Source organism: Homalodisca vitripennis, chromosome X (assembly GCF_021130785.1).
Source record: "Homalodisca vitripennis isolate AUS2020 chromosome X, UT_GWSS_2.1, whole genome shotgun sequence".
Classification (NCBI taxonomy): domain Eukaryota; kingdom Metazoa; phylum Arthropoda; class Insecta; order Hemiptera; family Cicadellidae; genus Homalodisca; species Homalodisca vitripennis.
The window spans coordinates 68,676,091-68,692,115 of record NC_060215.1 but is presented as its reverse complement, the minus strand read 5'-3'; the positions used below and the strand labels follow the sequence as shown (position 1 = coordinate 68,692,115).

Here is a 16,025-nt window from a genome sequence, read left to right as displayed (position 1 = left end):
ACTATTATGGTAGTTGCATAGTAGATGATTTGTTTATAGGGTTAACATGTTTTTTATACTTATTGTGTATACAAAGTTCTTCAAGAATGTAAACAATACAAACATATATTTATACCTCTATACAGGAAAATGAAGGGTGACTGATACTCTGGTGAATATAAAGTAAGACTTCGAAAAGTACAGACATACACAGGATCACCACCTCTACGAAAGTTCAAGAATTGTGTGAACGCAAGAAAGCTCTGTAAAATAATACCAACTGTACCTTTAAACAAAATATTTATTTTGTATCACTCTAAATACACACATGTAAAACACTCATTCTCTCTCTCTCTAGTTAATTATTTTTTTAATTGTTTGTTTTACTTTTAGTTAGCTGAAATAAAGAGGCTACTGCCAAGGCTGAAATCTATGCGGTTCCGTCTCCATCACGCTGAAGTTGTTCAAGATATTAAACCCGTAAGTTAATTAAATTGTTTTGCATGCTTTACGTTTGCCTTGCTTTGCTAAATGCAATTGTACATTTTGTTTGTTCTTAGCTGTTTTTTAAGCTTTTTATAAGTTCTATTTATGGTGAAAATTGTAAATGTGAATAAAATATGATTGACTAGTTTGATGTGCTTTCTTGATGAAACCTTTGCCATTGCTTTAGCTTCATTCAATTAAGCTTTAACATTTTAATAAAGCTGTAAAAATGACAAGAAATGCAAGAAAACAGCACAACTAGTATTGTAAGTTTTTATTAATATGTAAAGTGTAGTAGTATTCTACATCACATTTATTTTATTTTACTCAACCCACTGAATTTACTACTTTATCTGTAGGGATGGGGGAATTAAGAATAAGAAGATTTTTTATTTGGTGAATATTGCATTGGATGTATTAGAAACTGTTGTATTTTAAAATCCTTAAAATTAACTAACAAGTATTAGTCAAATTAACTACACAGTAAATGAAAGTATAAAATACAATTTTATACAGATTATATAGTTATCTTTAGAGTATGTTTTTATTAAGTATGATGTCTCATAAAATTTGATTTACAGGGTGTTTTCAACTTACGTTAAAAAATTTAGAAAATTATTAATCATGCTAAGACAAAGAAAACATTTCCTGTAAAAACTTGTTTTAAAATGCTTCGTTTTCGATCTGTATGTCTGTTTGTGCTTCTTACATAAAAATTTATAGCTCAAAATGTGCTTAAGCTACTGGATTGTAAATATGCATGACTATTTATTAATTTTAGATGTAACACTGCAAAATTTAAATAAAATATTTATACTATTTTCTAAGTGGCCGCCGTTTATAAATTTTGATGCTAAATTTAATGAAAATCATAATTAACCATAGTGAAACTGCTGCCATTTTGAAATATATACATTAACTATGAATGGCATATAAATTTTAAGTTAAAATAGTAAACAGCCGCAAAATAAAAAAGGAATTTATTATTAAATAAATACTTAACAGTATAAAAAACAGCATCTTTGTTGTGTAGTGGAAAGCTATTTCTAATTAAAATAAGTATTGGTTGTATAGATTTAAACAGACCTTTAAAATTCAGCTACATGAAAATCCACATTTTTTCAATCATAACTGCTGTACTGTTTTAGAATAAAATGTACCAATGGGTATGGATGACATTAGTTTTGCATTAATTAAAGAGATTGCTCCTAAGATTATTGATGTCTTATTGTTTTTTATTACTTTAAGGTTAAAGAATGGAATTTTTCCAAGAGCATGAAAAAATGCTGTTGTTACACCAGTTTTTAAAAATAATTCTAAACTTAAAATCAACAGTTATTGTTTCGTATCTTTACTTTCACTTGCGTTTTTAAAAATCTTTAAAAGATTATAAACATTTTTGGAGAGTACAAAGTTTTTTTAGTCATAAGTAATTTGGATTTAGAGCTGATATGAAGACTGAAGGTGCTTTAAATGTTAGTATGGTGGTCTGGATGAGAGTAAATTGTGACTGATATTTTCCTAGATATAAAATTTACATCATTGTGGAATTAAGGGAGTAGTGCATGACTGATTTAAAAGTTATTTATTAGATCGAAGACAACGTGTCTGTATTAATTCAGTCTGAAGTGATATGAGTGAAATAAAAAATGAAGTGCCCCAAGGATCAATACTTGGTTCCATTTGACTTATAAATGAATATCGAAGTTTTAATGTTTTGTTGTATTTATTATATAAAACTTAAAATTGTAATTTGTACATGAAATTGAAGAGCAGCTTCAATAATTATACCTACAAGCTTACAACGAGAGCTCTATTCGTTACACAGCACACGTCAAGTTGATAACCCAGTTCTTCCCAAACTTTGATCCATAAACAGGAGTGATGTCAGGAGTGATGCAACAGTGGCTTCAATCCTGTTCCTTAAATCGGGTAGATCAGCTGGTAACGGAGGCACATATACACAATCCTTATGAATCCCCAAAGGTAGAAATCACATGGCTATGTGAAACAAGCTCTGTCATTATGCGCCTTGCGGTCAATCCAGCAGTCGGGTACATCGACGTTTAACCAATCGCATACTAAGTTATGCCAGTGAGGCGATGCACTATCTTGCTGTTAACTGAAGTTTTGTGGTTCATCTTCTTCCAATTGAGGAAATAGCCATAGTTCTAGAGCATCAAGATAATAAATACCAGTTACAGTTCCTTATCCAAAAAAGAAAGGCCCATAAACTTTGCACCTAGTACCATGGACATTATTATCACTAGGGCAATCACAACTGAAATTTATAAGGAATGCATGTTACACAATTACTACGACAGGGATGCTACAGGTCAGGGAAATCAGGGAAGTCAGGGAAAAGTCAGGGAAAAAAAACAGGACTGGAAATCAGGGAAAAGTCAGGGAATCCGGTCTCAAGTCAGGGAAAAGTCAGGGAATTTCGACGTTGGTCAGGGGAAAATATAAAATCCCTTTACACAAATAAACTTACTGCTGCCGCGCCGAGTCCAAGCCTGCAGACGACGTGGCGCATGAAGCAGGCTTTTTTGCTTTTTTATATTTGCCACCCTGTTAGCCTCAACACCGCTTTTTTCCACCCATTAATTGCCAAAAACCCTGGGTATTGCGTCGAAAAAAGTCAGGGAAAAATGAAAAATTTGGTCTGGAAATCAGGGAAAAGTCAGGGAATTTCATTATTGGACTCCTGTAGCAACCCTGTACGATTGTAGTCTTTTCAAACTGAAGAACACAAAAAGCCTTCTGTTCACAGGTCGCCATTTTTACTAGTAGCGCTTTCTAACGGATGGGGAAGAATCATTACATCCATATGTGCACAGTTGTCAACAAACAAAACTGTTTGAGTTGCTCTCTGATTTGATGTATCAATTATAATTTTAAGTTATATGTTAAAAAATACAAAATGTTAAAACTCCAATATTTATTTGTAATCACCCTTTATTTTCACAAAATAAATTATTACCTTAATGTTTGGGAGTCTGCTAAAAATGTTTGTTGATGAGCAAATTCTTCTCAAGTGTTTTTAAAAATCAAGTTCAGTATTTTTAATTAGATTAATAAATGTAATTTTAATCAATATTTACATCAATGCATTATTTTTAAGTTTTGCATGTCTTAATAATTAATTGTTCATTTTTAATCAAACATCTAACTGAACAGTATGTTTTACTCTCAGTTGTGTATTTAACCCATTGCATGTGGTGTGTTATATTGCCACCGTAGAATGTACACTGAAAGTATGAGGCAGTAAGATATTGCTATCAGCAATCTGCACTAGAAATGCGAGACAACAATTTACTGCCACTAGTTCTTTTTCTATACAAAATTTACAACGCTTTTATTTTGTACAATTTTAAAACTAAAGAATGTTTTGGTGCATTGAATAGTAGATAATTTGGTCTGAACAGCTATGTAATTTACAAAGGAACTTGTCAAGCTAATGGTGATAAGAGTTATGGCCAGATACCAATTCATTATAGATATGATTGAAAATGTGACAGATGAGTGGTAGGTTAGCAACAGACAAAAGGATGTACCAATAACAGACCTTAAGACCTTACTATGAAATCTGTTAGTCAACATAAAACATATTGGGGTTTTACACCTAAAGTGGGAAACTATAAAACATCTAGGGAAAGATCACGGACAATCTACTCCAGATGTAATGAAGTTTGCCATTGAATTTGCAATGCGAAGCATATTTTCAAATAAACTTTAACAATAACCATAGCAAATTTGTAAATTTTTTAAAATTAGTTATTACAAACTTCTTCTATAAGCTGTGCAAAATAAGTATCATTTTAAAGTTTTCTGATTTTTAGTTGTTAGTGCAAATGCCAATTCATACGTAAAATAACTACTATTGGATCATGAAGTATAAATACCCGAGTTTGAAAGTAAACCACAAACTAACCAGTAGAGTGACAATAAAGGCAGGTACATTAAATTTAGGTTTTTATTTCTGCATTTAGACATATAAAACATATAATGTGCAAACATTAAATCCAGTTTTTATGTTAATAACAACGAAAAAGAGTACCAGATTTTGGCACTTTTCAATCAAACTGCCAAATCAGCTTTGATAGCAACAAATTAAAAATGTTATTAAAGTACCAAGAATTGTACATGGAGCACAGGAAGTGACACAGACATCAGACTGTGATTAAGACCTGAACCATAGAAGCTGGTATTCTCTTGTCATTTACTAATTTAACTGTTATCACAAACTTTAGATTTCAGCTTTAAATATTTTTTTAATGGGGAAGATCATTGGAAATGTATCATATCGATAATTAATCAAACAAATATTAATGTAGGCTTTTTCGTTTTCACTTATTTACTTATTAGGGTATTCATTGTTTATAATATTATGCTCTCAAAACCAGTAACATATTAAGAGTAAATTAATGTTTAATTAAGTAAGCTTATTGTTTAAATGTTGATTTGGTTGTTAACATCTGTATATAACAAGCTTTTGTCTGCCATTGTTATTGAAGTTTGCCACCAGATTTAACAACCACTGCAACACCCTTATTTTGACATTATTATCGTCACTAAGGTACGATAACCTCCAAGATGTTTCTTCAGTTGAAAAAAAAATAAAACACATAGTAGTCAGTGGTCACTAGATCAAAGTTGTATGGAGGATGATCAAAGTGTTCCCGGCCATGTGATGTGATAAGATCTAAAGTTCATTTTGCTGCATGTCAATGGCCATCGACATGCAGCAAAACGATCCCTTTAATCAGTTTCCTTGTTTTGAATTTCTAAGCACAGTTTTTGTAAGAAAATAATCAACAACATGTATTTGACAGACTGTGGGATTCTCAGTAGGCAGAGGCAATTTGAATAGAAATTAAAAAAACGCAAACATGATCGCTTGCTGCAGTAATAGTAGTCTAATGTACACAGGGTGCATGCATGGGACACATGACTTCAGTGCTGCAGTGGCCAAATTTCAAAATGGTACTTAAAAACACACGTGCCAAGTGTCAGCTTTATTATTTAATTAGCTTTCAATAAGGGAGTTGCATTAATTATTCCATTTCTACCAAATGTGCAAAAACAAGTAAATAACATCACAGTTTTGAGTAAAAGAGGAACTGTTGAGATTAGAACCAAACATGTCTACACAGCACAATTCTAATAAACCAGTATATCTTGAAAAGTCAAATAGATTACATATTATATTAAATACTTTTCATATAGATTTGCAAACTCTCTTACTCTTAAGACAAGTGTAAAAGATTTTAATTAAATTGTAAGACATTTTTTTGAGGTATATTAAATTAAATCTGAAAGAATTGGTAATAACATTTCCTTTTGGCTTTCTATGATTCAGTAGTAAAAAGTTGAATCTTACAACGCTAGGCAAATGCAATCTGGTGATATAATACCAAGTGAATTTAGACAAAGTTGTAATTTTTCAGCTGTTTGTTTGGGACTTAATTCTCCATCTTTGAGTTTTTCAGGATATTGTTGCTGCAACTGCTGCCTGTGAGGAAGTGAAACAAAGCAAGAAATTTGCCCAGATGCTAGAACTTATTTTGCTTCTGGGCAATGTTATGAATAGTGGTTCTAGAAATGGACAGGCATTTGGGTTCGAAATCAGTTTTCTACCTAAGGTTTGTACATTCAAACAAATTTCTTTCATTACATTTCTTGTCGGAATAAATTGTTTATTGATGTATGTAATACCCATAATCCAGTTCTTATAGTTGTAATGTGGTTTTCTACTAATGTGTGTGTAAATAAAATAACCTCCTTTTCCCTCTTTACTTAATTAACACTTTAGTTGTCACATCAGGCCAACTGGCCTGACACCTGTGGTTTAGAGATAAATTTTTGGCAAAGTGGTCCAAGAGCATAACTAAACATGTTATGTATATGTGCTGAATTCTGACAGACTCACTGAAACTATTGAGACTAGAAGAACATGAGATCTCACAGGATGTTGTCTGTTGTATTCATATGCATTTTCAGATTGAAATATTGGACTTTCGTACAATACAATGGGCCTGTTTATTTTTAATGTTTTTTATACATATTAATGTATTAAATAACTTGTTTGTAGTCTGTACTAATAGGTATAATAAAGTGAAAATACATTTGTATTTTTAGACAATACTAGTATAGTATTTTATATTGCAGTAAAAATGTGTTGCTTTTATTGTTAGTATAAAATATAGTAATACAAATTAATTGAATTGCATATAAAATACCAACAAAGATGAACGTCTTTGAAGTATGTTTTGCAATAAATGGCTTTTTTGGAAAATTTACCATTATATTATATTATATGTGGCTACTTATAATATTTCTTGCCAACTTACATTCTCTTTCTTGGCATTGTCTCTTGTGGCATACCTTACATAACTTCCTTGCTCTGTATTTTCATGCAGATTATCACTCATTATTACTGAACATTGGAATACTAAATGCAATAAGTATAAAATTACTTATAAGGCTAAAAGATTATACACAATTGTGCATGCCTTTCCAGTAAAAATCTACACAACACTTTATAAACACAATTAATATAAACAAACTTTCAGATTATAGTAGTAGTGTCAAATAAAGGGAAAACACTAAAATTTATGAGAATTTACTGTAAAAAATTTGGCACTGCTAAAACATAACTTTTGACTGTGGAAGCTAACATTTTAGTTTTGAAAATGAATTAGAAGGTGTGGATGCTATACTTTAGTGTGCTATGATGAGTACAGGTTTTAAAACATTGATCCAATTGGCTGAAAATTGGTATCAGTTTCTCTTAAGATGTCTGTAACTGGAAATATATCTTGGTACATGATGGAAATCTTCTTATATATATATATATATACAGGGGTGTATATTATGTCTGGAAACACCCAAATATATCCTTTAATAATTTAAATATAAATTTGAAAAACCTCTTACAATCGTGATAGAGATTGGGCATCTATTTTTTGGAACAATGTTTTGTTATGTCACACCAACGGGGGACGTCCTGCCGAGGGTATCGTGAATATTCTTAATGGAAGCCTATACCTTGTGATACATAATTTTAAAGGTAATAGCTTACTGGAAATTGAATGCCACAAAAACCGCATCTCAAAGGAATTATCTATCAGAAAATAGAGCATTTTTAGTATTGAAAATTTACTGATGTTCAACAATGTAATTTTAACATGGTTCTTGCCACAAAATGTGTTACACTAATTTTTTAGCATTTTTTTAAATGTTCAATTAAAATAAAATAAACAATTTATTTTTAAGCTGGTTTCATTAGTACAAATTTACCAGTTTTTATTACAATGAATAAAACTTATGAGTCACTTTCTCTGATTACTTATGAATCTGTACTTGGTGTTTTCCAGTCAGCAGGAAGGTTTAAAGAGACAAAGGTCACTAGCCTATGAGAAACATTATTGTGTTATTAATCATCTGGTCTACAGGTTTCAGTTTGTTGAGCATGGAGCTTTCACTAGACAGGTCTAAGCTTGGGAATTACAAATGGACAAAGGTCATATCATTCCTGTCGAGTTAATCAGTGTCTCTGAAGCATTGCTGTCAACAAGTTATCTAATTACAGTAGTTCAGTTTTTATTTGGCATTTTAATGGAATTGTCTGAAAGAGAACGAATTACTCTGTTCATGATGCGAGGATATGGCGATCGTCAAAGATCTTATCGGGAAGTTTGTAATTTGTTTAATGACACTTTCCCAGAAAGGAATCCCATAAGTGTTTTCAACAATATCAAAAACTATTGAGCGTTTTTGAAATGACAGGGAGTGTACGTAATCGGCCCAAAGTCGGGTAGGATACAATCTGCAACAGATGAAGAACATGCACTAGATGTTTTGCAAACATTTATTGAAGACCCACATACATCGCTCAGAAAAGCTGCACAGCAACATGATATGCACCCTATGTCTGTGAGTAAGATTTTGAAAATTAATAAATACAAACCATTTAAAGTTCATTTAGTCCAACAGTTAAGTGAGGATGATTACGACAGAAGAGTTGAGTTTTGTGAACTTGTGATGCGCAAATGTGATGACAATAGAGATTTTCTGACCAACATACTATTTTCTGATGAGGAAACTTTTTTCCTAAATGGCAATGTTAACAGGCACAATTGCCGTTACTGGGCTAGTGAAAACCCACATTGGATTACTGAGTTGTTATGTCACACCAACGGGGGACGTCCTGCCGAGGGTATCGTGAATATTTCTTAATGGAAGCCTATACCTTGTGATACATAATTTTTAAAGGTAATAGCTTACTGAATTGAATGCCACAAAACCGCATCTCAAGGGAATTATTCTATCAGAAAATAGAGCATTTTTAGTATTGAAAATTTACTGATGTTCAACAATGTAATTTTAAACATGGTTCTTGCCACAAAATGTGTTACACTAATTTTTTAGCATTTTTTTAAATGTTCAATTAAATAAAACAAAAAAATTTCATTTTAAGCTGGTTCTATTACCACAAATTTGCCAGTTTTTATTACAGTACAATTATGGAAATACTTATGTTATTGATTTCTTATTACAAATAAAAAATAATGTATGCTGTTAGAAAAGTCTTACAACAAACGTTTTACCTGCATTTGGTGTCAAAGCAATTGTTCGAACTGTGTTCCTTCTACGGTTTGACAATGAGCCAATCTTGTGTAAAATGATTCGAACAGAGTTGCCTAACATTTCTTCAGTTATCAAAGCAATCTCCTCTATAATCCTGTTTCTTAGGTCTTCCAAATTATGAGGCTTTCTTCTATAAACATTGGATTTTAAATGACCCATAGGAAATAATCGATTGGTGACAAATCCGGAGAATCTTGGAAGCCATTCGATTTCTCCTCTTCGGCCAATCCATTTATGAGGAAACCTTAAATCCAAATACTCTCTTACCTGTCTCCCATAATGGGGTGGAGCACCATCCTGCTGAAACCATACATTATCAAAGTATTCTCCTGATGCAATTTGAATAGCTGGGATTATTTCATTTTGGAGCATATTGTAGTAAAGTTCGGCATTTAAATTTCCATTGATGAAAAAGGGTCCAACAATTTTGTTACCTAAAATTCCACACCATAACGTTCAGTTTTTGTGGTTGCTGTGAATGGGACTCAGTAATCCAATGTGGGTTTTCACTAGCCCAGTAACGGCAATTGTGCCTGTTAACATTGCCATTTAGGAAAAAAGTTGCCTCATCAGAAAATAGTATGTTGGTCAGAAAATCTCTATTGTCATCACATTTGCGCATCACAAGTTCACAAAACTCAACTCTTCTGTCGTAATCATCCTCACTTAACTGTTGGAGACTAAATGAACTTTAAATGGTTTTGTATTTATTAATTTTCAAAAATCTTTACTCACAGACATAGGGTGCATATCATGTTGCCTGTGCAGCTTTTCTGAGCGATGTATGTGGGTCTTTCAATAAATGTTTGCAAAACATCTAGTGCATGTTCTTCATCTGTTGCAGATTGTATCCTACCCGACTTTGGCCGATTACGTACACTCCCTGTCATTTCAAAACGCTCAATAGTTTTTGATATTGTTGAAAACACTTATGGGATTCCTTTCTGGGAAAGTGTCATTAAACAAATTACAAACTTCCCGATAAGGATCTTTGACGATCGCCATATCCTCGCATCATGAACAGAGTAATTCGTTCTCTTTCAGACAATTCCATTAAAATGCCAAATAAAAACTGAACTACTGTAATTAGATAACTTGTTGACAGCAATGCTTCAGAGACACTGATTAACTCGACAGGAATGATATGACCTTTGTCCATTTGTAATTCCCAAGCTTAGACCTGTCTAGTGAAAGCTCCATGCTCAACAAACTGAAACCTGTAGACCAGATGATTAATAACACAATAATGTTTCTCATAGGCTAGTGACCTTTGTCTCTTTAAACCTTCTGCTGACTGGAAAACACCAAGTACAGATTCATAAGTAATCAGAGAAAAGTGACTCATAAGTTTTATTCATTGTAATAAAAACTGGTAAATTTGTACTAATGAAACCAGCTTAAAAATAAATTGTTTATTTTATTTTAATTGAACATTTAAAAAATGCTAAAAAATTAGTGTAACACATTTTGTGGCAAGAACCATGTTAAAATTACATGTGTTGAACATCAGTAAATTTTCAATACTAAAAATGCTCTATTTTCTGATAGAATAATTCCTTTGAGATGCGGTTTGTGGCATTCAATTCAGTAAGCTATTACCTTTAAAATTATGTATCACAAGGTTATAGGCTTCCATTAAGAATATTCACGATACCCTCGGCAGGACGTCCCCCGTTGGTGTGACATAACAAAACATTGTTCCAAAAAGTAGATGCCCAATCTCTATCACGATTGTAAGAGGTTTCAAATTTATATTTAAATTATTAAAGGATATATTTGGGTGTTTCCATACATAATATACACCCTGTATATATATATATATATATATATATATATATTTGTCTATACAAGTAATTATCAAAATCCCTTTGTATATTAGTTCTACATTTGTTAATATTACCAAACCTTTCAGGATCCTAGCACAGTTGAGTCAGCTTCTTATGGCGCTTTGAGGACATAAAAGTCTATAGCAAAAAATAAAATTACAACCATAATAACTGTTTTAATGTTTATCTAATGTTTGTCTATTTGTAATTGTTACAGTTAATCAATTTGCTTTCCATATTTAAAAGCAGAAAGTATTTTTGCAATTGAAGATATTTATTTTTCTCTGGTCATTATTTGATTATTTATTATGAAATTTCAAATAAGTTTAGTACAATTTTGTGAAATTGCTAACAAGTCTTTAAGAAATATGCTAGATCTATGTCATAACTGGATTTGCAAGACTATCAAGGATATAATATTGTAAAATACATTTTTATAAAATATCAAGACTGGCAACGTCAACAGTGGTTTGTGTACAGTCACTTCAGGACTCTCACACAAATATACAAGTCACATTCTCTTCCATATGTTAACATATTGTGCAATTAGTGCAAATTAGTTTATGGATGATACTTAATTTGAGTACAATAGACACTCTCCAATAACAGTAATTTAATCCAAACAGCTTATTAATGTATTTATTGTGATGTTTCAGCTTTCCAGCACAAAAGATATTGAGAACAAGACAACTTTGTTACACTATATAGCAGACACAGTAGAGCGCAAATTCCCAGACTTACTGAATTTTGCGGACGATTTGCCCCACATCGACCGAGCAGCACGAGTCTCCACTGACATCATCCAAAAGGCTTTGAGACAGATGGAAACTAACGTACGCAATCTTGAGACTGATCTTAATAACAACAAAACACCACAAAGTGAAAACGATCTCTTCAGTAAAGTAATGGGTGTATCCTTAAGAAACAACTTTAAAAATAACTAGATTAGAGAATCAACTTATTTTTCTTGAAAGCTGTTTACTGTTCAGTTACAATTTTTGTTTAGTCACTTACTTAAAACATTTAATCTAATTAAAATTCAATGAAAACTAAGTTTATAATTCTGTAAAAATGTTTAAGAATTTAATACAAATTGTGTATGCTACTCTGGTTAAAAATTTTACAACACAGGGAAATGTAACTGTGAACTTGACAGGGAAATATCTATTCCCAGTCATGAAAAAATTATTTTACAAACTGAGCACACACTGTTGATATGATGGACTCTGTAGCAGCTAGTGAACAATTACCCAGCCACCACTATCACATCACAACGAGCCTCAATTCTCATCACTTGTTTATTACATTTTAAATTACTGTCTTATGAACATTGAAGGTACCACAAGCTATGAACCCTTTTAGTACCAAAACACTTTTTGAAATATTTCTTAAAAGTTCCTAGGGTTTTAAGACATATCCAAATCCAAATGCCATTTTCAGAAATGTTTATAAAATTATTAAAAAATAATACCTTTGTAATTTGTTTGCTAATATCCATCTATTTGTTTTACTCAAAATTGTTTTCATAAAAATTATACTGTATATACCCAAAACAGCTTAAAAGATGGAAAAATAAATCTTATATTATCTTATTGTGTTTTCAAAAACTGTACTAAAAGAAACATTTAAAAAATCCCAAACAAAGAACCTAAGAACCCTAAACTTTTATTACTACTAATAATGATCATTAATTGTCTTTCTACATTTCATACCATGTTTAATTGAAAGGATTTTTATTTTTCATGCAAATCAATACTAAGTACGTGTGGAGTTTTAAAAATGTATAAGTTTAGAATGTATTTTTTGAAATGTCTGGGGATCTGAATGATAACATTATATATATATATATATATATATGTTTTTTAAACGTTTAGTCATTCAGACATTGGTTTTTTAATCATGTTCCTAAAATGTAAGATTATGCAGATGTTGGATCTAAAGGGTTTAAAGAGAATAAAAAAACAAACATAACATAGTGTCTCACAAATGACATATTGGCTCGGCACTATTTATGCATGTTGCAAATTATAATTTTTGATAAAGTACATACGTAAAACATAACTACACACTAATTTATATTGTATTATATTTAACAGTGCATGAGATTTAATGTGTTAAGGCCTGGTCACAATGTGTTGTATGCTCCTGTGTTGGTTACATTGTACACAAAGCTCAATTAAGTCAGTATCAGGAATTGAAATCCTAAATTTTTTATTTGATGAAGGTTCATTTGATGTTGGGTAAGAAGATAATCATGGGATGGTGGTAAATTATTTTTGTATTCTACAAGCAATTCTGAAGAACACATGACACAGAGCACAGATTTTTTCGTAGTAGATGTGCTTTGGAATAATAGAATAATCGTTTAATGTAGTTTGATCATGTTTCATTATCACTGACTTCTACAGAGCATATGTATTGTGTTTTCATATGTACTTGGTTATCATTTTATGTGTTTATTACATATTACTGTGCGGCTTATTCCTTAGAACATAAAAGAGCTGCCAATATTTGCTTATATTCCTTGACACTATAACCAGAACTTTGTGATAGATGCAAGACAACAATGTGCTTTGCTGCAGAATATGTTTCAGAATATGGAAGCCCTCTACAGTGACCTTGCTGAATACTATGTGTTTGATAAACAGAAGTATACATTAAATGAGTTCTTTACTGATCTTAAGATGTTCAAGGATGACTTTTACGTAAGATATTTGTTATTAGTAGATCTCCTAGATTCTGAGATTCAATTGTTTTTTCATTCAAAAAAAAAAAAAAAAAAAAAAAAAAAAAAAAAATTAGCATTATATGTCATGTCATAATGGCTGTCAGGCTGGCATCACATGTCGTCCAGTTAATGCTTAATGTTTTGTTACCTAAATATGTTTTTAGAATTAATTATCAGTTTAACATTTAATAGTCTTGATATTCTATATTTATTTTAGTACTGTATTTGACAATTATGTGTTTTTACATTTGTTATTAGATAAAAGATTACTCACCTAAACAGTTTTTATTTTATAGTTGTGAGACCGGTTTTGATTTAAATTAAATTATCTTCAGCCACAAAGACATATAAGAAGACTGATGTTACTTTTCTATCACCCTTTTTGGAATCTTGGTTGATTTAAAATATTCAAACAAGGCTCACATACACAAAAGAATCACTCAAAACATCTAACACATCTAACGTTTTATGGAACAAGTAAATAAAACATGTGCTGTCTTTTTGCTGTTTCATGGTGATTGGACACCATTAAACTTCGTTTGAGGTTAGAAATGCGAGGAAAATAAAATCAAGTAGTTGGAAATGCTTGGTTATCCTGACTGACAGCCGGCGGCCCTCACATATTGTTGAAAATGAAACCTATTAACCAGCTGTATGCAGTTATATTAAATTTGTTAACAATATTATTTAGCGTATTTATATTGAATTATCATGTTTTAAAATGAAGAGACATTCGAACAAAGAAAAGTCAGTTACTCTTGTTAACATTTTCATAAACAATTCAGAGTTTTATTATTTTCATTCATATTTAAGTAAAGTTTTGTGGAAAATGCTCAAATAACTTGCAACTTTCGAATAAAGTACCTCGTAAATTAAAAGTGTGTAAGCATTACGATTGTAATTTTTTTAATATCTTCCAAATTTGTCTGAAACAAAAAATACATTTTTGCAAAAAAATATTGTTTTTAGGTCAGTAAAAAAGTATTTTCTGTAGAACACCAAAGTATTAACATTTTAATTTGTTTCCTAGTTTAAACAAATAACTGGTTTGGAAAATTCAATTGAATATTTTTGTGAGTGTAGAAGGTACAACTTTTTCATAAGCCATTACAATTTTAGTAAAAAATAAATAGTTTTTTTTTAGGTGGAAAATTATCGTTTTAAAAGGGTTTAATTCATCAAATCTCTTTGTTCATTGAATACACGTTTTGTATACATCAAATAGCGTCATAAAGATGACTTAAATAATAAAATGCTTATAAACTAGAAGAGGTTACTGTAATAAACTATCCAAGCCTATCTATAGTCAATGTAATCACAATTGTCCCAATTTTGCAGCTTTAGCCATAACACAGATTAATTAATAAAAATACAAAACAAGTTAACAATGTTATAAATAATAAAAAAGTAACAATTTAAACTATAAAACTAAAGCAATAACAATAATATTTTTCAGTAATCAACAAATAAGTCATTAACAGCAGTAATTCAATTTACACACAAAACAACAAATATAAAAACACGAATTTTTATGTTGTAGTTTATAGAAAGCTCAGCTTAACCTAGAATCATAAAAATCAACAAATTACTATAAAAACAAAGAAACTACTCATTTCTCTGGTGACATTGTAAATGTAATTTTAATAAAAAATTCATTTCCTATGTAATTAATGTTTTTCTCATAAAACTGTAGTCTATGTTTATCTATTGTAATACCACATCTTGTATCATACCTATGGCTCACACTTAACATGAAAGGGATGTTATTTTTTTATATATATATATTTTATACTATATATATATTTATTCATATATACACTGTACAAATCCCATGCTCTTTAACAAGGTATTTAACTCTATAATTTATTTCAAGTTTTTCATTATTCTAATAATCTTTTTTTGGAGTTTTAGAACAATATCCAGTTTAACTAATATTGTTAAAGTAAATCTAATATTGAATATGCTGATAAAAAAGTACAGCAATGAACTAGTTCAATTTTTTTTTATTACAGACAAGGGAAATAAACTATAACAACCATTTTCTGTAGTTAATTATCTGTGTGCCTCAACAAATACTGATTAAATTATTGCAGCAAGCACACAAGCAGAATGTTCTAGCAAGAGAAGCTGAAGAGAAGTCTCGCCGTGCACGAGAAGCAAGAGAGAAGGATGAGATGGATAGAGCATTGCGAGCTGAGAGGAAAAGAGCCTTGGTTGACATGACAAAGGATGGTAACCAAGAAGGAGTTATGGATAGCCTCTTGGAAGCATTACAGACAGGGTCAGCTTTCAGTAGAGACCAGCGCCGGAAAAGGCAGCAGCGACCTCGAGTTGATGGTGGTAAGTTTCTCATT

General features: G+C 31.0%; 1 protein-coding gene across 1 annotated transcript in view; it reads left to right on the top strand.

Moving 5' to 3' along the window:
• LOC124369141 (protein diaphanous) overlaps positions 1 to 16,025 on the top strand; it is a 95,977-nt gene that overhangs the window by 63,475 nt on the left and 16,477 nt on the right. The window contains exons 15-19 of the mRNA XM_046826918.1: positions 373 to 459; positions 5,958 to 6,110; positions 11,600 to 11,854; positions 13,484 to 13,648; positions 15,765 to 16,011. Of these exons, the coding sequence (XP_046682874.1) occupies positions 373 to 459; positions 5,958 to 6,110; positions 11,600 to 11,854; positions 13,484 to 13,648; positions 15,765 to 16,011 (907 nt within the window). The remainder of the gene's footprint in view (positions 1 to 372; positions 460 to 5,957; positions 6,111 to 11,599; positions 11,855 to 13,483; positions 13,649 to 15,764; positions 16,012 to 16,025) is intronic.